The 16,577-nt window shown below is 37.7% G+C and overlaps 2 protein-coding genes across 5 annotated transcripts; one reads left to right on the top strand and one right to left on the bottom strand.

The window, feature by feature from the left end:
* Positions 1-1,758: 1,758 nt before the first annotated feature.
* LOC6650814 (sodium-coupled monocarboxylate transporter 1) lies at positions 1,759-14,006 on the top strand. 4 transcript variants are annotated; one of them, XM_023179911.2, is made up of 10 exons: positions 1,759-2,596; positions 4,724-4,883; positions 9,609-9,674; positions 9,736-9,787; positions 9,851-9,918; positions 9,978-10,132; positions 10,193-10,442; positions 10,513-10,893; positions 10,967-11,136; positions 11,222-11,540. In XM_023179911.2, the coding sequence occupies exons 1-10, from the start codon at positions 2,055-2,057 to the stop codon at positions 11,499-11,501; spliced, it is 2,124 nt and encodes a 707-aa protein (XP_023035679.1). In that variant the 5' UTR covers positions 1,759-2,054; the 3' UTR covers positions 11,502-11,540. The 4 variants fall into 4 exon arrangements, with proteins under 4 accessions (XP_023035679.1, XP_023035680.1, XP_023035681.1 ...); XM_023179912.2 differs by lacking the exons at positions 9,609-9,674; positions 9,736-9,787; positions 9,851-9,918; ... (3 more) ...; positions 10,967-11,136; positions 11,222-11,540 and adding exons at positions 7,565-7,630; positions 7,719-7,770; positions 7,836-7,903; ... (3 more) ...; positions 8,933-9,105; positions 9,180-9,492; XM_002073915.4 differs by lacking the exons at positions 9,609-9,674; positions 9,736-9,787; positions 9,851-9,918; ... (3 more) ...; positions 10,967-11,136; positions 11,222-11,540 and adding exons at positions 5,456-5,521; positions 5,598-5,649; positions 5,708-5,930; ... (2 more) ...; positions 6,874-7,064; positions 7,126-7,416 and having other exon boundaries at positions 1,777-2,596.
* LOC6650811 lies at positions 13,934-15,729 on the bottom strand. Its single transcript, XM_023179910.2, has 2 exons — positions 14,867-15,729; positions 13,934-14,804 (listed from the first exon to the last, which is right to left on the bottom strand). Exons 1-2 carry the CDS (start codon positions 15,573-15,575, stop codon positions 14,122-14,124), a joined length of 1,392 nt encoding a protein of 463 aa, XP_023035678.1. The 5' UTR covers positions 15,576-15,729; the 3' UTR covers positions 13,934-14,121.
* Between the last annotated feature and the right edge of the window lie 848 nt (positions 15,730-16,577).

Here is a 16,577-nt window from a genome sequence, read left to right as displayed (position 1 = left end):
GAATTTCCCTCAAACTATAAATCATTACGTAACGAATGCCTGTTACTGAGACTAAAATATATAAGTAATCCCACTAATTACAGCCGCAAATCCTTTGGCATTATTTTGGCTTCCAGGTATTGATTGCCATCATCAATAACCAATTAGTTATGATTGAATTGCTCTCGGTTATTGTGTGTAACTTTGTAATACTTGGAATTAGATTTATCCAACACAGAATCTGACATAACTTCACATGCAATGCATTTGCCTTTTGTCTGGCCATTAATATGCATTAGTAGGTTAGTTAAGCTCAATAAATAAAAGAAGAAAGCAATGCCAGATAGATGCAAGGTAATTGTGCAATCTGTAGCCGCTTTATATGAAAATAAAAATGTCTAAAAATGTTTGTAGTTTTATACATTTAGAATTGACATTTTTGTCTGCTGATGCTTATTAGATTCGACTGTTAGTTGATAAGTCATCGAAGATTTTTCTTCCAGCTAACTTGCCTTTATTGGATTTCTCCTCTACCTGAACTAGCGATTTTAACATTTAATGGGATTGCTGGGCATTTTTGAAACGGACTCTAATGGATATGACAGGAGAAGCTACAATTTTAGGAAAACTATGCAAAGTAAAGTTAGAAACCTACTTAAAGCATAAGCATTAACATAAAAATGGCCGTGAAATTTAAGGCCCAGCCATGACTTTGGCTAAGAGTGTCAGAGGTAAATATTTGTAGTAAGTATATATACGATCAGAGACATTATAAATCAAAGAGAAATCTCTTGAAAATTTCAATGAGGTGACCTTACCGTAGATAAGCATTTGTCGTTTGTGTGATTTGAAATATGCTCGAACTAGTAGTCACTCGTTTTTATCTAGTTAAAGCCAAATGTAATACGATTGACGTAGAAACAAGTTAATTCATTTTCTAATCCCATGGCGTCAGGCAGAGGAAAAATTCCAGCTAAAAAGAAAAAATATAAAACAAAACACGGCGACACTTGAACACGTCAGTGGAAACCCAGAAAATTTACAATTTAATACCGAGTCACACCAAAAGTCGGAGGTGTGTACTATGGGGGTATATAATGCCAGTCAGGCCCGACGCATGCCATATATATGTGCATACACATGAGTGTGTGTGTGTGTGTGTGTGTACAAACATATATCTTGCTCGGCCTGGCAAATTAGGTGATAAAGCTTTCTAGTCTGTAGTATAAAGCCTCAACCCACACAATTACAAGATTTGTGTGAATTATGATGAGGTCGTCCACACATGGTCGTTGATACAATGTTGTAGTTGTTGTTGTTGTCGGTAATCATTGTTGCCTCGGCTTGATAAGCGAAGTGAAGATCTACTCTCAAAGCCCATTGAAGATTCGCAGTCAGTTCAGTGTTTCATTGTGACTTGATCTAATCAGTCATCTAGTTTCCGAATTGCGGGAATCGAATAAGTCAATTATCCTGAACTTAAGGATCTGTACGTGAACGGTCAAAGTAAAAAAAAAATATCCTTTGTGCGCAGCAATAAAAAAAAATTACACAATTAATGAAATAATTTTTCAATCATCTAAAGAAAAGTAAAAAAATTAGTTAAATCTACAATGAACTAGTTTTTGATAATCTTTTTGGTTTATATAAAATTAAATGTTACTTACATTTAAGTTTTTATATTTTTCCTTTTATTTAAAATATTTTCTCTTCTTCTTATTAGATTCAAGCAAGAATAGTTGACTACATTTAAAAAAGGAAACGCTTTTAATTTCTAGTTATTTTTTTAATTAACAATAACTCAAGTACAAAGATAATTATCTCTATTTGTGGACAATCAACGAAAACTTGAAGGAAATATCGGAAATAACATTCTGTTTTCTAAGTGTATGTGTGTGTGTGAGGTTGTGAATAAAGTGCTCGGTGTATGTGCGTGTGAAAACTAATGCTAAAGTAATCAATGCTAAACGCATTGAAGCTAAAACTATAACTAGAAACCAGAATCGGCTCCGTCTCAACACGGCAGGAAGTCAATAAAAATAAACACATAAAAGCAACTTGCGCTCTAAGAAATAATGTCAACCACAAGCGGAGCAACTGGGGCAATGGAGGGAGCCAGGACGACGCCCACCACGCCAACGTTGGTGACCAAGGCGTTTGTTAAGACAGTTGAGGCCATAATTAGCAGTACAACATCCTCAACATCCTTGCCATCGAGCTCGTCAACAACTGCGTTTCCCTCCACCGATTCTTCATCATCATCATCATCAGCAGCAGCAGCAACAGCAGCAGCATCTTCAGCAACTACAACATCTACTTTGGGGGCAAGTGAAGAGAAGCTCAGCGTGAAAGATTTAAGTCAGGCACTGCAACATTTTGGCATTGTTGATTATATGGTTTTCGTTGCCATGTTGGCCATTTGTGCTATTATTGGCTTCTATTTCGGTTTTATCGAAAAGAAGCAAAAGAAAAAGAAATCAAAATTGGCCAGCAATGGAACGGATGGCGCTGGCGCAGCTGGAATCGAGGAACAGCGACGCGGGTCCGAGGCCTTGGATTACTTGGTGGGTGGGCGTAAAATGAAAGTATTTCCTGTCGCTCTGTCATTGGTGGCTAGGTAAGTTAACGTTACATGTAAATTGTTAAATTGCCTTTGTGGTTCACTTCTTCCTGTTTGCTTTCCCACACTCTTCCTTGTTTCTGGTGGCTATCACACAGAAGAGGATATCCGATGAGGCTTATTTAATTACCTCATTGTCTTGGGGTATGAGAGGACTTGACAGGAATAGGTTTAATAGGCAGTGGTCAAGGCTATTTAAGTTCTATTGTACACGATTTTGGGCTATTTATCACAAGGTGGAACACAAAGGGAAACACCCACACTTTGGTTAATTAAAGAGAATTCTGTAAACAGTTTAAATGGTTTACGATGTGTTAAAGGTGCTACCGTATTCGATTTCACATTATCCTTGTTTCTCACAAGTTTTGTGATAGAAACTAACTTGATGTTGACCGTTGAAACTTTAAACATGTTGTGTGTCTCTTGGTCATATAGGCAGGTTATATATTTTTCGAATGTTCCGAGTTATGTGTATCCTTGTTGTTCGATTATGTAAATTTTTATCAAAAACGCCAAAATCTATGTATACTAGCAAGTTTTTTGGTGGTGCTGTCAGATTTCTTTGTATATTGTTTTATGAAGCCCAATCAGAAAAAAGAAATATAGATTTTCGGTTTAATCCAACTGTCTTGTATTGTGTCTCTATCCCTCTATTTTGGTCTCTGTCTCACATTGAAAGTAAATCAATCAAAATATTCAAGTAATTTCACTTATTCCATCATTATACAGTCCGCTGCAGCCAAACGTGCGTATACGTAATCCAAACAGACAGCTCTGAACCAAGCTATGTGGGGTTTCGTCCAAGGGGTGGGGGGCCTTGTGGCGTCTGGGAAATTGTTTGCCCAATGCTAACAATAGCGAGAAATACGCATTTTATTTAAACTTTTCAGTCGAAAGCAAATGCAGGAGAGCGTTAACAATATTCATTGTCAGGGTCAAGTTTGATGCTGGATAATGATTATTATTATTATGATTATTATGCTGATAAGACGCTTTGGCTTTTTAGGTTGGACAACTTTTCTATATGCTTTGGGGCAACAGTGTATAAATATAAGTTAGCTGCTTTGCTTAGGCTAAGCCCTAAAAGGAGATTGAAGTTATTTAAACTTACGGCAGCCGCAAACTCAAATAATTTGCCAAATTACTTTTGCTTCGTTCCTTTTTTTTTTTCCCTTGTTGTTGCTGTTTTTGTTTTGGCTCACATGACCTTGAGCAGTTCGACAAAAAAAAAATAAAGAGGAAAGATAACTCATATTGAGAGAGAAAGAGATGCCGAGTTTATTGTATTGGACACGTTTTTGGTCAAACACCTTTTCTATTTTTTTTTGTATGTATGTATGAATTTAGTTCGAATTCGGGTGCGGCCTTTTGTCTTAGATTTTAATGATAGGTCGTGGGACTTGGTTTGCTGGTCATTTGCCTTCTCTTCAATTGTTTTCAACGCGAACCTTTTATTGTTATGGACGAATTCTATTCTATTTGGTTTGTCGTTTGCTTTTTGCAACAAATTCAGACAACGTGCTTTGAATGACAATTACATGCCATCATTTTTATGAAAATTCCTTTTCATGAGATTTTGGGTTTCATTTTTTTTTTTCGCTTTAGCCTTCGTTTTGGTTTGGTTTGCTTTCGTTATTTTTTTTTCCTTTCAATTTTTAAATGTGTCCTGCTCCTGCTGTGTGAATGTCTGCATACTTTAGTGTCGCTTGTTATCAACTTTTAATGGCATTTTCTGTTCTTCTTTGTGGCCAAATTGAAATGATGATTGTTATGGACATTAATCATCAAAATCAGATTATTTAATGCATAAGGTAAAAGATTGGCAAACTTTCTTCTGCTTACTTTATCTCTCGTTATCTTTCAGTGTGATGGACACATTTTTTGTTTATTAAATTTACCTTAAATTGTTTGTTTTTTTTTGCTTTGTCTATAAAACCAATTTTAATTAAAAATTTCCAAAACTTAGTTAAAGTCATTGATATTGTTGGTCCACCTCGCAATGAAACTTGACGCAAAGTAAACATAAATCTTGATCAATTATGCTGTAATTAGTCCTATTTTGGCTAAAACTTTTTGAGCTTGTCTAATTATTTAATTTTCCTCCTTCCATTTATTTTCTTTAAGCTTCGTGTCGGGCATCTCACTCTTGGGCACATCGACCGAAATTTATGTCTATGGCACACAATATGCCTTCATTTTGATTACATTGGCATTCTCAGGAGCCATCTCTTGGTACATTTTCCTGCCAGTATTCTGCAACCTGCAATTGACTTCAACCTACGAGGTAAGCTGAACGTTGTCTGATTTCAGAGAAACGAATATTCATTAATTTTATGTGTTTGCATGCTGCATAATAACAAATACTAAGAATTTTTTCTTTAGCATGTTAAGTTTAAAGCAGGGATCCAAAAAAAAGAACAAAACAAGAAAACAAAACCCAGAAATGGGAAAGAGAAAAAAAAAGAGGGGGAAAGGAATGGGTTAGACTTCTGTTTTCTGTTATTTTTTGTTGTTGTGTTCTTGTCCATACCAAGGGCTTTGTTTGTAATATACATACATATATAGAGAGAGACAATGCCAGATACACGCAGATACAATAAGTTTGCTCCCTGAGCATGAACAACAATGCCAATTGTCCTGGTTTGGCATACGGAAATTCTAGTTTATAAGAGCTACATGGCGTATGAGTAATATTTTCGATTATGTATGCGCGACGTAGTCAGACTCACACGCATACATCCATACACACTCTTGTGTGCCTGTATGTATGTGAGTGGGTTACATTTATTGTGCAAAACCAAAATGTCGAGGAACCAAACACCAAGCAAAAAAAAAAACAAACCTAAATATTTGCAGTACTTTGAGATGCGCTTTAACAAATCGACTCGACTACTGGCATCCATATTGTTCACCATAACCACAGTAAGTTAAATACAATTTTGCAACTCCAATTAACTGAAATGTAACATTGTAATGAACAAATTGATCTTTTCTCTAGCTAATCTGGCTGCCTATAGTTATCTATGTGCCGGCATTGGCCTTCAATCAAGGTAGGTTACCGTCTAGTTTCGTTCATACAGATATCTTCAGTTGGATTCCTTTTTCCAGTGACTGGCATCAATGTGCATGTGATTACACCAATTGTATGCACCATCTGTATATTCTACACAACAGTTGGTGGCCTTAAGGCAGTCGTATGGACAGATGTCATTCAAACAGTAATTATGGTGGGAGCAATTATATTTGTCATCATAAAGGGTACCATTCACGTTGGGGGTCTTGGTGCGGTTATAGAGAGAAATTTTAATAGCGGACGTATCGAATGGCCAGAGTAGGTGATCGGTTTTATGTTGTACATATGTACATATATGTATATTGGAAATGAAACGATGCTTGCTAAAACTTATAAGTTAGAGAAAAAGTCTTTTGATCTTGAGTTTATCGTCTCTATTTCCAGCATATGCACAAGATTTTAACTAATTCCCAAACTTCTATCTTTAATAGGTTTACGTTTGATCCAACAGTGCGAATGTCTATGTTTGCCTTGCTGCTTGGCAATGTGGGGCATAATATCTTCAATTTGGGATGCAATCAGATTATTACGCAACGGTATCTCTCACTGCCTGGCCTCAAACAAATGAAGCATGCCACAGTGATCTTTATTGTTGGTTTGACGGTTTTAAATGCAATTTGCTTTTACAATGGACTGCTTCTTTATGCCGCCTACTATGATTGTGATCCATTGACAACAAAGGTGGCCTTATTGTAACACTCAATTGGTTTTTTTTTTTCAAATGTGATAATTTTTACAGCTGGTTTTAGCCAAGGATCAATTGGTGCCATTGCTTGTGATTGAACTGTTAAATGAATTCCCTGGAATTCCTGGCATGTTTGTGGCTGGTGTTTTTAGTGCTGCTCTCAGCTCACTTTCAACGGGCTTGAATTCCATGGCGGCGGTCTTTTTGGAGGATTACATTAAACCATTGAGAAAAACCCCATTGAGTGAACATCAAACGGCCATTACGATGCGCCTTTGTACAGTCATTATCGGTTCGATATGTGTGGCATTGGTCTTTGTGGTCGAACGCATGGGAACTCATGTAATGCAACTGTCCATGTCCTTGGGTTCGGTTGCTCAGGGTCCACTGTTGGGTCTATTTTCGATGGGACTGCTGTTCCCACGTATAAACTCAAAAGTTAGTTCATTCAATAGTGCTGCTTTTAGACTTAGTATGTGCTGCTAAACAAGTTTGCAAATTTTTGTTCATATTTAGTGCGCCCTCGCTGGAACAATTTGTGCCATAATATTTATGTCCTGGCTAATATTATCAGCCCAGGTCGCCCTTGATTCCGGAGAGATTCACTATGAGAGTAAACCTGTAAGCATTGAAGGCTGCGATTATGAGTTTGATCGTTCTCAATTGACTCTGGCTAATGCCACGATTCCTCAACCTGAACAACCTGCGTGAGTTTTAATTTAAAAATTTCGTTATTAGCACGATAACTATATCTTTCACAAAAACCAGCTCTCGTAGCTTTGCCCAGCAGATCTATAGTATATCGTTCATGCTGTATAGCTTCACTGGAGCCTGTGTCGGCATTATTTCTGCCCATTTGTTTGGCTTTCTCTTTGGTCGAAATGACATTGAAGATGTCAACGAGGAGCTGCTGTCACCCATCATAAGAAGGAATAATTTGAGCAAATATGCTAGCGTTCAATTGGAAGAGAATACTTTAAGAAACGCTGAGATTTATGCTGAAAAATCGTAAAGAATTGTCTAACTTAAGCTAATAAAATAATTGTTAATTTTACTAAATGGGATTATTATTATTTTTGTTTGTTTAACCAATTCGTTATTAATCTCTACCAAAATTTGTATACATGTAAAACTAATCACTTTATTTACTTTTGATTTCGGAAACGGAACCAGCATAACACCTAACCAGATTTATAATTTAATTTAGTATTTCCAAATGCGTTATGGCCCCAGCGTACGTAAATTTGGAGCTACCTTGTTTATTGTTGGCACAGTGAGTATTCCTGTTGATGATTTATTTCAACTAGATGTGTTGAGATGTGCTTAGGACATTTCAATTTATCTGTACTTGTATTTCACAGATGCTTTGGCTACCAGTGGGCTTGTATGTAGCAGCTATTACCTATAGTCAGGGTGAGTTAGAGCCTTTGGTTTATGGTTAACAATTTCCATGCGAAATCTATTTGGTTTGCTTTCAGTAACCGGTACTGGCATCCATATAATTACACCTATTGTCTGCATTATCTGCACATTCTACACTTGTGTGGTAGGACATAATTACATTTTGTAGCTGAAGTGTTAAACTTAATCAAAGATTTGCCATTTTGTTGCTAGGGCGGACTGAAGGCGGTCATTTGGACTGATGTCATACAGAGTTTCGTGATGTACGGTTCGATTTTGGTGGTTTGCATCAAGGGTACCTACGATGTGGGTGGACTGAATGTAGTGTTGCAACGCAATGAAGCAAGTGGACGTCTAAATTCACCAGAGTAGGAGAAATCAAATTAATCAAAAACCTTTGCCTAAATTCCTAATCTGATTTACCCCAGATGGACATGGGATCCCACAGTGCGTCTATCAATGCTGTCGGTAATAGTGGGCGGCACTTTGCATAAAATTCAATCGTCCGATGTGAATCAGGTTTCGATTCAACGTTTCCTCTCATTACCCAGCTATGAGCATGCCAAACGTTGCATGTTTGTGTTTACCATTTTATTGATGTTTCTCTTAAGCTGCTGCTGTTATATGGGCCTGGTGACCTATGCAGTTTATCACGATTGTGATCCGATCAGCACTAAGGTAATGCTCGACTCATACCTTCACCTAGTCTTTATATAAATAATATGGTTACTTGTTTAGTTGGCCAAGGCCAGTGATCAGTTACCATCACTTTTAATGATGCGTACTTTGGGTGCATGGCCTGGTCTGCCGGGTCTCTTTGTGGCTGGTGTATTTAGTGCCGCTCTAAGCTCTCTTTCCACGGGCCTCAATTCGTTGGCCTGTGTGATTACCCAGGATATGGTGCGTCCTGCTTTGCAGAAGCCTCTAACGGAGCGCCAAACAGCATTTCTACTTCGTGCCATTGTGGTGATATGTGGTATAGGTTGCATGGGTATGGTAAACATGGTTGCCAAATTGGGTTTGGTTGTGCAATTGGCTACAACTACATCGGCTGTATCAATGGGTCCACTCTTGGGCATTTATACCATGGGTGTGGCTCTACCTTGGGTCAAGGGCAAGGTAAAGCTGAGGAAAAATGTTTGCAGTCTCTTATTTAATTGTTTATTTGTTTCAGAGTGTTATTGTGGGTAGCACTGTATCATTTGTAGCTCTAGCTTGGATTTGCATCAACTCTCAGTTGGCTCAAATGAATGGCGAGATACGTTATGCTAAAATGCCTGTGTCGGTTGAGGGTTGTGATTATACCTATGACAATGTCACTGTCTGGCAGGCACTGCACGAGTACAGGTGAGTATCAGATTAAAATTATATAGGATTAAATTATAGGTTTTGCTTTTTCTCTAACCGATCTTTCTTTTTAGCCCTTCTGAGGAACGTAATCTCTATCATTTATCATTTTTCTGGTATACTGGTTTCGGTGGCATAATATGTATATTAATTGCTTTGTTATCTAGCTTAGTTTTCGGTTGGGAAGATCTCACAAAGATTGATCCTGCCCTAATTACCCCCTGCATGCGTAGGTTTTTACCAAACATTCAAGAATATAAATCAATTAAAATGCAGGATCTATTTAAAACTAAAGATCATCAGCTAAAACAATCTTCTAATTAATTAAATAATTTAACTAACTAATTGTGTAAAATAAACTTTTTCTGCTCAACTGTCACTTGCCTTTTATTTTGTGGTTTTTGTCTTTGTTCCGTCTCTCATCCTAACTCATCTTGTAAATATGCCATGTAATCCCTGTGAAACTTAGGATTCTGTTTTCATTCTCTTTATTTTCGGGGCAGTATTTTGAAAGAAGATTTGATAGACGTATACGCATTTTTGGTTCTTGCCTTTTTGTCGTGATGAATGTAAGTATGCCTATAGAAACTTTTGAATATTCCATTAAAACCATTTTCATACTTCACTTAGATACTTTGGCAACCCATTTGCATATATGTGCCTGCTCTGACATTAAATCAAGGTGAGTTAATATAAAAAAATGTTTTATATATTTTTTTATATCTTCTTAATATTCCATATGCAGTTTCTGGTATAAGTGTACACAAGATAGTACCAATAACTAGCCTTATATGCATTGCCTATACCAGCATAGTAAGTTAACTAATTGAATTAGAAGTCCATAAATTGAATTTGGTCATTTGCCTACGCAGGGTGGCATTAAGGGAGTTGTCTGGACAGATGTTATACAAGGATTCGTAATGGTTGGTTCTATGGCCTTTGTTATTGTTAAGGGAACCTGGGATCTGGGAGGTTTAAGTGTGGTTCTGGAGCGTAATCGTCAATACGATCGCCTGGTGGGTCCAGAGTAAGTAGAGACATTACCTAATCTCAAAGATCAGTCGACTAACTAGGCTATTTTGTTCAGTATGACCTTCGATCCCACAGTGCGTATGGGTGTTTTTGCCATCCTTATAGGCGGTGCCTTCTTCAAGTTACAAGCGAATTGCATAAATCAATCGATTGTTCAACGTTATCTTACCTTACCCAATTATCAGGCTGTCAAGAAAACATTAATATTATCCTTCACTGGTTTTATACTCGTCTTATTGATGTGCATGTATATAGGATTGTTGGCATTTGCTGAATTCTATCATTGCGATCCCATTACCACAGGGGTAAGTGGCCATATGAAACAACTAATGCATATGATAATTGATGATAATTGGATACGTTTTTTCTTTAAAGTTGGCCAGAGCCAAGGATCAGGTGATACCTCTTTATGTGATGAAAAGTATTGGCATGTTTCCTGGCATGGTTGGTCTATTTGTGGCCGGTGTATTCAGTGCAGCTTTAAGTTCCCTCTCTACGGCTCTCAACGCACTATCAGCGGTTGTTCTTAAGGACTTTGTGGAGCCATACCGAAGTAAACCATTAACAGAAGGTCAAACTGCTTTTGTACTACGAGCCGTTGTTGTTATATTTGGACTTATATCCATGGCGAGTGTGCCCATTATCGAGAAATTGGGCATGGTTATGCAGTTGTCCTCAACTGTGGCAGCCATCACTTGTGGCCCTCTATTGGGAGCTTTTTCTGTTGGCATGTTATTGCCATTTATCAACACGAAGGTTTGACTAGGTTGGTTGCAGTAGGTTTCAATAATAGCTAAACATGCCTCCCCTTCTCCCATTATTCTTGCAGAGCTTACTGACAGGCATATCCGTGGGTACTAGCTTCACAGCCTACGTCGTGGTACGAGCTCAAATCGCCATGTTTACCGGACAAATGGTATTTCCCACCAAACCCGTTTCGGTGGAAGAGTGCTCTTATGATTTTGAGTTGCCACACAATTGGAATACTACTACAGTGGAGTATGTTATTGCTCCAAATATCATGTTTTATATGGCAAATCTATTAATTATGATTATTTTCCTCTTTTCTTCCCTTTCGCAATAGTACACCGACTGAGGAACATAGTCGTGGTATACATGAAATATCATTTTTATGGTACACGGCCATTGGTTCGGTGGGCACTCTACTGGGCTCTTTGGTGGCCACTTTATTTTTTGGCAAACAGGATGTTCGTCTAGTCGATAAAGAGTTGGTTTCACCAGTTCTTCATAAATTCTGGTATGGTGACTATAAAGGCGTCGCCAGTGATGATCCTGAGTTGAAAGATGAGAAAACTAAATTGGAACTTCATGAGTCCACAACACAACCAAAACTAGATGCATAAGTTAAATTGATATTCAGAAATATATATAATTTACTGAAATACGCAACCCTTTGGTTTTACTTTAATTTGTTTTCTGTCAAATCTTTAACCTCAAAAACTAAACCATTTAACCTCTTGTTCTTTTAGCTAACCTGTAAACGCTCACAACTGGGTCTGTTAATTAAACTACTCGAATTTGTTATATTTATTTGTACTTATCGCACTCATTCTTTCAGTATTTTGAGAGACGTTTCAGCAGACGCATGCGTTTGTTCGGTGCCTCATTATTTGTCCTGAAAGCGGTAAGTTCTCAAAAATAATTCGTAAAAGTTGCATACTAAAATATATTGTATTTTCTTTACAGATTATATGGCTTCCCATTGCTGTTTATGTGCCAGCGTTGAGCTTCAATCAAGTCAGCGGCGTTGATATACACACAATTACACCTATTGTCATCATTATTTGCACTTTCTACACCTGTGTGGGTGGTCTCAAGGGTGTCGTCTATACGGATGTTGTGCAAAGTGTGATAATGTATGGATCTCTGATTGCAATCATGATAAAGGGCACAATCGATTTGGGCGGTTTCGGTGTAGTCTGGCAGCGTAATCTTGATGGTGGTCGTATCAATGCGCCAGAGTAAGTAGAAAACAATATACATTTGGATATTTATCAGTTTTAATATTAATTAACTCATTTCTTCAGATGGTCTCTGGATCCCACTGTACGCATGAGTGTGCTATCGGTCTTTCTAGGTGGCACGTTCTTTAAATTGCAAAGCACTTCAATCAATCAGACGATAATACAGCGTTTCATGTCGCTGCCATCGATTAAGCATGTGAAGCAAACACTATTTATCTTTACAATCGGAATAACCCTGCTCTATGCTGGTTGTGTCTATGTTGGCTTGGTCTGCTATGCCACCTACTACGATTGTGATCCCATGTCCACTGGTGTAAGTTAAACTAAAAATTGTTCCCTTAAAGACAATTAATACATGTGGGTATATTTTTCAGTTGGCTGGACGTCGTGATCAGTTGGTGCCTCTTTTGGTGATGCGAGTTTTGGGTGTTATTCCTGGACTACCGGGTCTCTTTGTATCTGCTGTATTCAGTGCTGCCCTTAGTTCTCTGTCCACATTGCTGAACTCTTTGGCGGCTGTTATTTTGGAGGATTTCGTCAAACCTCGCCTGGGCAAGGCAATGACAGAGCGTCATGTGGCTATGACGATGCGTTTGGTTGTGGTTATATTTGGTACTAGTTCCATATTCATGGTTTATGTAGTGGAGAAATTGGGCATGGTGCTCCAATTGTCAGCTACTCTTCAATCAAGTTTATATGGACCGATGTTGGGTATCTTTGCCGTAGGCATGCTGATGCCTTGGGTTACCGAAAAGGTAAGAATTAAAAATTCAATTTACGATCATAATGAATCACACTAGGGTTCTTTTCATAATTAACAGAGCGTCTTTCTGGGAAGTATTCTGTCATTTTCCACTATGGCTTGGATAGCGGTCAATGCCCAAATAGCCAATGTAAGTGGCTCGTTCCGTCATACCAAACTGCCAGTTTCCGTTGAGCAATGCGAATATGAATTCGATATGAATCGTTATCTTAACTCTACTGCTGAATAGTAAGTTACTCGAGAAAGAGAATGAGAATGGGTAATTTACTTTGTTATACTTTATTTAACAGCGAACCACACAGTGGTTCTTCGGTATATCATATGTCCTTCTTGTTATATACATTATCTGGAGCACTACTCGCTATAATCTTCTCGAACTTGGCAACTTTAATTTTTGGGCGACAGGATGTTGCGGCTGTAGATGAGGAACTGTTGGCTCCAATCGTTCAACGTTATTTGCGTAGAAATAAATACTATGATAGTATCGAGCTTAAAAAAGAACCAAAGTCTTTGGTTGTTGAGGCTTCTGATTAAAATAAGATGCGATCACATTGCTTACCTATAGTGTAAGATAGCAACCGCAACACAGAGGCAATAAAAAGTGTTTAGGAGTCTGATAAAGTATCTATCTATAATTGGATTGAGCTTTAGGAGTCTGATAAAGTATCTATCTATAACTGGATTGAACTCTATATCTGTTTATCTATTTTGTTTTGATTTCTGTCTTTCTATTAATTAATCTAACTAACTATTTATATATTTACCTTTCTTTTGAACTAACTATTTTTATATCTATATATTTATCTATATTATATACTAACTATTTAACTCAACAACTGTCTATATTAACAATAGATCTTTGACTAACCAATCCCACACTTGTCTACCTAAAAATTTATCGATTTAATTATTAGATGGACACATACATTAACCTTTTGATGAACAGACTTATTTTTTAAATATTTCTACCAATTATACTTCTCTTCTTTTTTACCATCCATTCTATCTGTTTCTTCTATCTACTTTCCTATTTAAAACTAAGTACAACTCATTGGTATTGGTATTTTTACTTTTGATATGTATAAAATCTTATAATAAGCAACAATAAATTTTAAAATTTATATATGTATGTACATACTACATAAGTCACATTTAGTTTGGTGAAAATAATTTTTAAAACTGTCAGTTGTGAATCATGGCCATGCTGATCGCTGCCATGCCACACAACTGACTGTCTTACTTTCTAGGAACATTAATGTGACCTTTTAAACGCACATCTTCCAGACTAGGTCCCGCCTTTAATTGTTGTGATACTTTTCGTTTTACTTTCGAGACACTGCGCTGGGGCCGTTGGGTTGGCGGCAAATGCGGATCTCCTTTGGCAAATGATGGTTGCCGGCGTACCGAAGATGATCGGGGAGATGTGAAGAAGCGATGCCTACTGGGTTGCCTTTGCGGGCTTCCTCCCGCGTCAATTGGTGTATGTATCTTTCTAGATGTTGCCCAAGTCGATGGCGTTCTCGCTAAATCTGGCATACTGACAGTAGCGACACCTTTTGCTAGCCGTTTGACAGTTGTCGATTTGGCGCACTGTCGTCTTGATTGTAATTTTTGGTTTGTATCTTGATCAGTACATTTCTGACAGACTTGTCTATAATAGACGTTGGGCTGTTGCTGTTGCCAAAGTTTGTGTTGCTGCTGGACTTTGCATTTGAATGAATCACCACCAATAGATCTACTTTGATGGTCAGTACTGGATGATGTGCTCCGTCGATCCTTATCTCTATCTTTCAGACGATCTCTTTCCTCGTTGCGACACTGTTGGTTGAAAGCCCGATAGTGAATGGTTTGATTATCGATAAGCATTTGGGTAAGAAATTTAAATTGATTCAAATTTGTCTCATTCTGTTCAGCTAGTTCTAAGAAAAAGGAAGAGAAATATCTGATTTTGGTTATAATTTAATTACGGTCTTTAACTTACGCCCTGTAACCTCACGATGAAGTTTATTAAGCAGCAACTTTTGCTGCGACAATTCCGCTGAAAGATGTGCTATGTGGGCAACGGTATTCTCAAAACATTTGGCAATCATGCCCTGAACGGCACCTTGGACTGCTTCTAAGACATTATCGTGTATAATGCTAAAGAAATCGGCACAAGATTCTTGTAAATCGCGATTTGGATCATGATAAGGAACCTCTGTAACATTTTCTTGATGTTCATATTCCTTCTCTATGCCTTTGTTTCGATCACCCGATTCATGGGCTCCTCCCGATTCTCTCGGTCCATCTGATGTTGATGCTAAGGCATCACCTCCTTGACGATTTGCCGCTTCTTCCTTGTCAGGCACCTCACACACAACTGGAGGGAAACGAAATTCAACACTTCGCGATGGCGGCGGAATTTTACAAGATCCTGATTCATTATCTATTCTGCGAGTACTATTTGATTTTTTCGGTTTACGTAAACGTTTCACACGTTTGCTATTCAGATCACGCAGTGCTGATGATATCGACGAGTCAGCAGTGGGATTATTAATTCGGCCATTTCGATGATTCTGATAATGAAGATGAAGATGCGATTCCTTGGGCATATAACATCGCTTAACTACCTCATAGCCGGGCTCCTTGGCTGATCTGGTGAAGCAATAATTTGGAAACATAGCTTTTGAGCGATAATTTTTATTGTGCATGAGCGTTCAAATATGTGTCAAATAAATGTCAGTTCAAAGATCCGGTAAAACAATGATTTAGTGGTACGAAGTGGTGCAAAAATGTATTCATGTGACTGGCAGATTTGGAATTCCTTTTTTTTTCGTTTTTATCAAATTTTGAATTTTGTAGAAATGAATATATTTATTTTTGTTCCTTTTTTTTTGAAAGATAAAGACAAATATTGTTGAGGCTTTCTAATTTAGGGAATAAAGTTATTATTCTCTTCAATTGGTCATGCCAAGCAAGTTAAAAAACTTTAAGATTACAAAATATCCTGAGTAAAAAGAAGAGTATACAAACGCCTACCAACGCCTTTTAAATGATGCAACTCCTTTTCCTTTTCTTTGGTTTGGAGATCCATTTGAAGGCAATATTTATATTTTAATACTCATAGTAAATAATACTACATTTTTATACCATACACCCATAGGGTGAAATGGTATATTAAAGTCGCCAAAATGTATGTAACAGGCAGAAGGAAGCATCTCCGACCCCACAAAGTATATATATTCTTGATCAGGATCAAAAACCGAGTCGATCTAGCCATGTCCGTCTGTCCGTCCGTCCGTCCGTCCGTCCGTCCGTCCGTCCGTCCGTCCGTATGAACACCTAGATCTCCGAGACTATAAGAGCTAGAGCCACCAAATTTGGTATGCAGTCTCGTGTAGTATGTACGCTTATCGAGTTTATTTCAAATTTTTGCCACGCCCCCTTCCGCCCCCAGAATTTACATAAAACTGTTTTTCTTAAAAAGTATAGCAGATAGAAACATCAATTTTGGTTTATATATTTGCTTAGTTAGCGCGCAGAAAATAATTGTTCCAACTTTTTGCCACGCCCCCTTCCGCCCCCGGAATTTACATAACTCTGATTTTCTTAAAAACTATGAAAGCTACCGACATTAAATTTGGTATGTAAGTTAGCTTAATAGACGCGCAGATATTGACTATTTAAAAATTTTGCCACGCCCATTTCCGCCC

The sequence above is a fragment of the Drosophila willistoni genome, chromosome 3R (genome assembly GCF_018902025.1).
Source record: "Drosophila willistoni isolate 14030-0811.24 chromosome 3R, UCI_dwil_1.1, whole genome shotgun sequence".
NCBI lineage: Eukaryota > Metazoa > Arthropoda > Insecta > Diptera > Drosophilidae > Drosophila > Drosophila willistoni.
This window is presented reverse-complemented; position numbering and strand designations above follow the sequence as displayed.